Source organism: Schistocerca americana, chromosome 6 (assembly GCF_021461395.2).
Source record: "Schistocerca americana isolate TAMUIC-IGC-003095 chromosome 6, iqSchAmer2.1, whole genome shotgun sequence".
Taxonomy (NCBI): domain Eukaryota; kingdom Metazoa; phylum Arthropoda; class Insecta; order Orthoptera; family Acrididae; genus Schistocerca; species Schistocerca americana.
In genome coordinates, this window is record NC_060124.1 from 232,037,624 (window position 1) to 232,046,264 (window position 8,641).

The 8,641-nt window shown below is 44.4% G+C and overlaps 1 protein-coding gene across 1 annotated transcript; it reads right to left on the bottom strand.

Moving 5' to 3' along the window:
• Window positions 1-6,766: 6,766 nt before the first annotated feature.
• Window positions 6,767-8,419, bottom strand: LOC124620065 (piggyBac transposable element-derived protein 4-like). The gene has a single exon (XM_047146731.1). The coding sequence runs from the start codon at window positions 8,417-8,419 to the stop codon at window positions 6,767-6,769; it is 1,653 nt and encodes a 550-aa protein (XP_047002687.1).
• Between the last annotated feature and the right edge of the window lie 222 nt (window positions 8,420-8,641).

Here is an 8,641-nt window from a genome sequence, read left to right on the forward strand (position 1 = left end):
GCTGTGAATTCCACTAAATTGCAATGCTCGGGTTCAACCTCACACGTCGTCTCACTCTCCGCAAACTGCAAACTCGAATGGACTTTTTTAGTGTGCAATATTGAGGAATCTATACTAGGCATTGACTTCTTGCGACACCACAAACTTTCACCGGACCTACTGCGAAACACCATGTTTCATCACCCGTCCAAGACTCAGTTCCCCTGTGCTCCGTCGAGCAACCCACCCTGTGACACATCTGTCCAGGCTCATCTCATCCGACCATGCTTGTCACTGTCGACGATGTCACAAGAAACCACGCATAAGTGCCTTGTCGAGCTTGAACATGTTGCTCGCCTACACAAGGAAAACTTCGAGTTCCTCCGGCTCCACGAAACACAGCTCCAGCTCTCAGATGCAGCAAAGGAATTACAGACACTACTGCAAGGACAAAGCAAGGTCAGTAAGTGCACCAAATCTGCTTGCAATCCCAGCAATCGAGCTTCTGTGTGTTTACCTCCCGTTACCCCTCGCAACTGTGGTATCAAGACTACCATAACGTGTACTGACAGTTCCGCAGGGTCACACTCTCCTAACACGGCAGCATTTGTCACTCGGCCGGACACAAGTGTGCATGTATGAGAAGTGTCACGTGTTCCCGAACTGACAGCTCCTACCCCACCCCTCGCGGACAGCACCTCAAACAATGCAACTTCGGCTCCTTCGCGCCACCGTGCGACCGCCACTGACAACACAAACAGCGCACTCGCGCCAAGCGTCTCACCCGTGACCGTGCTGCCACAGGCCGCGCCCTCAGACAATGAGCTCACTAACGCTTAACAAGCTCTAACGAGCGCACCTGACCACGGTGCCACTGCTTCGGGCCAGCAGCCATCTTGTCATGTTGATGCCTGGGACACTTCACCACCTCGGCTACCGTCGCATCCGCCGAGTGGCTCTGAACACCACAACCATGCATCACCTGCCCCGCCCGCCACACATAGTAAACAAACCGCCTCCCCTGCCGCCGACAACATTTCCGTCATCACCAATGGCACGGTTCACAAGCTTCGCCTCACGCCAGGCCCCCCGATCTCTAGTAAACCACGTCGACTCTGACCCGAGCGCCTCTCCGACCTTATAAAACAGATTTCTGAACTTCTAAGCTCCAGCGTCATTGAACCCTCTGCCAGTAGCTGGTCTACGCCCATTCATATGACACCCAAGAAAGACTGGTCCTGGAGCATATGCGGAGACTACCGTCGACTAAATGCATGAGCAATTATGGACACCTGCCCCATACCCAACACTGCCGACTTGACCAGTTCCCTCGCAGGTGCGACCACGCACTTTGTCATTGATTGCAAACAGGCCTACTACCAGATCCCCATGGCTCTCGAAGGTATCGAGAAGACAGCAATCACCACCCCAGTCGGGTTATTTCAGTTTTGATTCATGCCCTTCGGTCTGAAAAACGCAACCCAGACCTGGCAACGCTTCATCAACGAAATGCTATTCGAACTAAAATTCTGCTTTGCATATCTTGATGACATTCTTGTGTTCAGCTTCTCCGTTGAGAACAACATTCGACATGTGCAAACTGCTATGAACACTCTCACGGCAGCAGGCATCGAGACCAACCAGGACAAATTGCAGCTACATCAACCCGCTGTCACTTTTCTTGGTTTTTGGGTCTCTGCCGACGGCATTTCACCACCCCCTGACAAAGTACAAACAATACTAAATCTACCCAGACCTCCGTCATTCAAAGAGCTCTGGCACTTTCTGGGGATGGTTAATTATTATCGCCGTCATCTACCTCAGGCTACAGAGATTCAGGCTCCACTGATGGACGCCTTGGCAGGCACCAAGACTTCTGGATCTCAGCCCGTTTCCTGGACCCCTGCTATGACTGGCTCTTTCACTGCCCTCAAAAATCTTCTTGCCGAGGCCTGCACCATCACGCATCCTCATCCCAATGTGCAGCTTTTCATCACCACAGAAGCGAGCGATACTGCCATCGGCGCTGTCCTTAGCCAGACAGTCAACGGCCAAACTTCGCCTCTGCAGTTCTTCTCGCGCAAGCTCACCAATGCCCAATGGAAATATTCCGCATTTGACAGGATGTTGCTCGCAGTCTATGAAGCGATCAATCATTTTAAGACCAATGTTGTGGGATGCCCTTTCTATGTTTTAACGGACCACAAAGCCCTGGCTGCGGCCTTTTGAAATCCGCCAGCTGACCCGCCTCCTGGCCGTTTTAGATACATGAACTTCATATCTCAGTTAACCACCGATGTCAGACACATAGAGGGTGCCGACAATATAGTTGCTCATTTCCTATCACAAGTAGACGCCGTCCATTCGTTGTTTAGACCTCTCTGAACTGCCTAACCTCCAACCCACCAACGAGGACACGCAAAACCTTATTTCAGACTTTACCTCTTCACTACATTTCATCTGCACCACCTTCCCTGGCATTCCTGGTGAGATCTGGTGTGACAACAGTACGGGCACGTTATGCCCCCTCATCCCAACTACACTCTGTCGAGCTGTCTTCAACGCACTGCATAATTTAGCCCACCCCGCTGTTCGTGCGTCCACCCGTCTCGTAGCGGAGAGCTTTGTGTGGAGAAATGTCAACAAAGACTGCCAGCTATGGGCACGCTCCTGCGTCATGTGCCAACGCTGCAAAGTACACAAGCACATTTCACCCCCCCTCGGCGCCTTTTCCATCTCTCCTGGGCGTTTCCAGCATATTCACGTTGCCATTGTCGGCCCTCTCCCCCCCTCTAATGGCTTTCGTTATGTTCTCTCGTCTGTCGATCGAACAATTTGCTGGGTCAAGGCTGTCCCCCTCCCCAACATCATGGCAGAAACTGTTGCTCGAGTTTTCATCGAGTCATGGGTATCGTGTTTCGGATGACTAGCTATCATCACGACTGACCAGGAAAGACAATTTGAGTTGGCCCTGTTCAACGAGATTTGTAAGATTTGCGGCATCCGGCGCATCCATACCACAGCATCACACGGAAAGTAACGGGCTAGTTGAGCACTGGCACTGCACTTTCAAGACGGCTCTTCGATGCCACAACTCTCTTTAGAATGCTACTTGGCATTCATGTGATCTATAAGGAAGAGCTCAAAGGCACAATAGCCGAGTTCGTATACGGCCAGAACATTGTTCTCCCTGGCGAACTTGTGAGCCCTTCCGCTTCTCTCCCTCAGGCTGACTTTGTGGATCCCATCAGACGCCACTTCATCAACCTCCACATCCCTCCGCCCACCAGCCATTCCCGCCCTAAGGTTCACGTCTCGAAATCTCTGAACAATTGCGAGTACGTCATGCTCCAAGATGACACTGTGGGTGCTCCCCTCCAACCCCCATATACCAGCACGTACCGAGTCCTCCGGCGCTCAGCTAACACCTATGACATCCAGATGAAAGATTCAGCTGTTACAGTCAATCTCAACAGACTTAAGCCTGCTCATGTCGAACCCACTTCTACGCTCCTTCATGCCTCAACCGTGCCATTCACTGGCGTGGCTTACTATGCTCCAACCACTCCCTACACATAGGACTTACTCACTCAGTTGAGTGACTTCCAGCTCCAATCGTCGAGCTCTTCTCCGACCTCGCCCTCTTCTCTGGTCTCATGCACTCCATCGAGTGATCACATGCTCACCACGTTGAGCTTACGTATGATCATGCCCTCATCGCCGGGCCCTTCTTTGGTCTACCTGTCGCCACATGACCAGCACGTCCAGTACGATGCCCGGCGCACTTCAACGACTTCCAGGTTCGGTGGCCGGACCTTCCTTCACGACACTACCCACACAGCTCCCCAACGACGCTGTCGAGCTGACTGTGGTCTGGCTCCTGCCGACCACCCCTGCCAACGCCATAGTCACCCCTCCCACCACACCCCTGGCCTCTCAGAAGCACTCCGTACTGCAGGGGGGGGGGGGGGGGGGGGGAGGGGAGGGTGGCTATGTGGCACCAATGAGATCGACACCAATATCGATCTGAGCATCTTCTTTGAACTAAGCAAAACATTATGTTGTTCCGCTGTTCAGTTCTCAGTAAGCCTTACTTGTGTGAAGAGGTGAATAAATGAACTCCTGATTATAAGGTGTTGTTTGGTGTATCTTACCCGAGCATCCATCTCACATGTAAGGAACCAAATCCAAATTGTAATTAATTATGTAACTTAAATAATACATACAATACATTGTTGTAATTAAAGTTCAGAATGATTTTCTTATGGAAAACAAAGATATTACTAGAAAAGATTGTGATTCAAATATTGTATTTTATACCTTATATGGCTGTAACATCAGTCTCTTTAAACTTTCTAATTTTTAATTGTAACATTGAAATTATACAAAATTAATAATGGAATATTTTGTGAGCAATTGTTAAAATTCTGTATAAGGGAAAGCAGTGAGGCTGTCAGTCAATCAGTCAGTTGTTGTTTTTGAGTCTGCTTGAGAGTCTGTTTGTAAAAGAGATCAGTGATGTCTGTGAAGAATGTAGTTCTGTTGTCAATAAATAATGAAAAGTTGCTAATTTATATGCATTCATCAAAATGAACTCCAGGAAAAAGTTAAGTAATTTTACATAACAATCAAGATGAATGTAGCATCGTTATAAAGTGAACATGATTTGAAACAGTCCATTTACTCATATACACACATGGTCACTTACACTAAAATATTCCCTTCAGATATCCTACCTGTAATGGTATTCATTTAAATGACTGACAGAAGGTAATGACAGACATCACTGAATAAAAAGTTCAGTAAATAAATAAATAAATAAATAAATGCATTTCTCTACTTTGAAATTATGCAGAATGAATCTTTCAGTCTGCCTCTGAATTTATACTGTGTTGAAAATTTAGGAGGCATTTTGCACCACACAGGCTCTTGAAATGGATGATTTCCTTTAGAGAACAATGCTCTTAATGACTGCACTGTCAAGGTATCTCTAATAATCTGACTCACTGCTTCCATTTACCAGTAGTTCTCAATTTCCCAGGAAATGCTCTTGCATCATTTGCTGGACTAGCACTTCTGAGATAATGGAACACTAGTGAATAGCTTTGTAACAGTAGTATTACTCCTGGAATGTAGGAGAGAGATACTGGTATATGTGAGATATGACGAATGTTTGTTAGTCGTGTCTGGATTTGTCAGTTATTGCCTGTGGAATGTATGGTTCTCAGTTCAAGTCCCACTTACTGCTCCTTTTGTATTATATAACACTAGCTAGCCTGGTAATGCTTTACAGTTGCTAAATATGTATGGGAATTGAATAAACATCCTAAACTGATTCCCCCTTCTGTCAGTCTCCTCCTCCCTCTTCATTTTTTACATCTCCTCCATCTCCCCATTCCTCCGTCTTTGCATCAGCTTCTCTTCCCCCCCCCCCCCCCCCTCCCCAAATCCTTTCTCCGTCCATCTCCTCCTCCCCCTCACCCCTATGTCCATTTCCTCATTCCCACTCTCTGTCCTCTTACCCCTCTCTCTGACCTTGAACTTTGTTATTGGGAATGAGGTATTCATTGGCAACTGAAGTGACTTAAAATGTTCGGATAATTGCTCGGGATCTTAATCTGCGGATGGGTAGGATTACAAATTTTGAACGATTCAGTTTGTGTAGTAGTATTCTAATCATAAGCCAATAAATCACAACTACACGTTTCCTGTTTTCTGTAAAACTGATGGCAAAGAAAAAACACAGCACTGTTTGAAATTAAATGTAAAGACAAAGAATACATATTCAAGAAACAATTTGTCTAATGCGTTACATTCTTTGCTGCTATTGTTGAAACTGACTGCAAGAAAAAAAATGATACTGCACATTTTCACAGCATAGTACAGCATTTCCTTTCTTGTAGTTGGTTTGAACAAAAAACCTGTATATTGTATAGCCCATGTCAGTCTGAATGTTTGTTAGTGTATCATATAAAAATTTAAAGTAAATCAGTCTAGAAATTTTCTAGATTTTTGGTAACAATATTTCACCCTTATATATTACAAATAGATTTATATATTATCATTTAAAAATATGTAGCCTACATCTGTATGAATGTTCATTATTGTATAATGCAAAAATTTGAAGTAAATCAATATAGAACTTTTTGAGATTTTTGGTAACAACATTTCCTCTTTTTGAATGACACACACACACACACACACACACACACACACACACACAGAGAGAGAGAGAGAGAGAGAGAGAGAGAGAGAGAGAGAGGGGGGGGGGGGGGGAGTTACAGGTAGTGAGCCCGTGGTGGTTCTGGCTCAATGGAGGCATTGTTCTCTTTATCTAAACAAACCAGCCACTTGGTCTTGAGTCTTTATATAAACAAACTGGTGTAATTTATGATCTTCTTAGCGGCTAAAAGCTTTTAGACTAATATCCATAACTCTCATCATAATTAAATAGTTTAACACTCTCTGTACCAGGCCTATTTTATGCACCCGTCCCTAGAAACCGGGCAATTTTACCAATATTAAAAAAATTACTGCATCAAATCTACTGTTTGGATTGTGGCAAATTTGGTACCATCTTGAAGCTGCACATTTCTACTTTAATTCTGAGTGAAAGAAACTACTTTACAATGCACAGCTTTAAGGTACAGTTATAGAAATCACTTAGATGTTTTAAGAATTTAGAAAAAGTCATACGAATAAGGGAATACAATTGTGATTTATTTTTAACCAAAATTGTGGCACTACATTACATGTTTCTGATAGTATACAGTATTACATATAAATTTCACACAGAATCATATTGTTTTTTAGTGTGGAAAATTTTAAAGCAAGGTTCCAGGCAGAGTGCAACGCCACACTGTTCACATTCGTATCGTGTCTCTTTGCGAGAAGCCTTGCCACTCTGTTTCTTGCTCCTGGAACTGCACACGTGACACACACGAGCAGCATACTTCTTAGTAGTTGCAGGTATGTGCTGCAAAAAATGTCTCTTTGTTAGCCGACCTACAGTTCCTTCATTTCTTGGAATGAATTCAAGTGTGTCGTCTTCAACAAGCTGAACTGCAAGCACTGTTATAAAGTCTGTTATTGTAATTTTCTTCCTGTGCACTGCATTGTACAGCCAAAATGCATTTGATACTCCCATAAGCAGCAAATGGAAATATAATTTTCGCCACCATTTCACAGTTCTGTGCTGGAACGGATTGTACTGCAGGCGTTGGTCTCCAATATCCACTCCAATTTTATTGAGGTTGTAATCAAGTACCTGAAGTGGTTTCAATACTACAGACCCATTTCTCTTAGTATGCGTACCAAATGTTGCTTGATGCCTTGTAGACAATGTATACACATCTCTCTTATCTTTCCACTTCATTGCCAATACATTATCTTTACGCCGAAAAGACATTTCGCCCTTTTTCAGCTTAGCAGATACTAAATCTTTAGGCAATCCTTTCCTGGATTTGTTCACAGTACCAACAGCTCCAGTGCCTTTCTCTGCCAGTTGCTGAAATAGCTCTGGACTGGAATAAAATCGATCTAAATACACAGTGTGGCCTTTGTTCAGCAAGCTGCTGTCAGACAACAATCGCAAAATAACCGCAGACGAAGAATTGTCAACAATATGCTTACCAGCATAAACTTCAAAATTTACAACATAGCCACTACTGGCTTCAGCAACAGCATATACTTTCAGTCCATACTTATGAGGCTTATTTTGCATGTAAACACGGAAACTCACACGACCTCGAAATGGGCAAATTCCTTCATCAATTGTCACTTTTTCTGAGGGACGATATGCCTGGATACATCGCTCCTTCAAATTATTATAATATGGCAAAACTTTGTAAAGTGGATGAAATCCATCTTCGCCTGGTTTTTTCTGATTTGAATTGTCAACAAGATGCAAGCATGACAGTATCTGAGTGAAACGCAAACGGCTCATGACATGGGGACAAAAGTTACAACTAAGAACAGGATTAGTGCTCCAATGGTCCGCAATTTTGGGCTTTTTCGAAACACACATGTGGAAAATAATACCCAAGAAACGCCTCATCTCACTTATAGTCACTGGCTTCCACGAACTCAAAACTGAATGGGGCTTCAGATTATTTCCTCTTCTTTTCTTCTGTATTGTCTGTGATGCATACAAATTTGTCTGTCTCTTGAGTTCATTTACGTCACTGTCAGTAAGGAACACTTTACTGCAATCCAGTACAGAACTCGACTCATCAATATCCACTAGTATCTGCCTGGGTGTCGTGTTGACAGGCAGAGGTCGGTAGGTGTCAACTGCAGTCCACTCACTGTCTTTCGGATACGGCACAGCTGCTGGATTTGAAGCAACACCTTCAACATCATTCTCGTCTTCATCTGAAGACAAACTGTCATCAATCTCGTCTTCTAAAAAGAATATCACATTATGTGTAACTACATACATCGTTTACACATGTTCAACAGATATGTGCGTACTGCACAATTACGTGGAAAATTCGGAAATACGTACCTTCAAACACACCATTGCATTCAGAATCGTCTGAATCACTCTCTACATTATCCAGAGTGTCGCTATGATTGATCAAATCCGCAATTTCTGCGTCTGATAAACCGCGCCGAAACATGATGACAAACAACTGAATGATATACAGACTGAGAACGCAAA

Coding starts and splice junctions, on each gene's coding strand:
- LOC124620065 (XM_047146731.1), bottom strand. CDS start 8,419: ATGTATGTAGTTACACATAATGTGATATTCTTTTTAGAAGACGAGATT.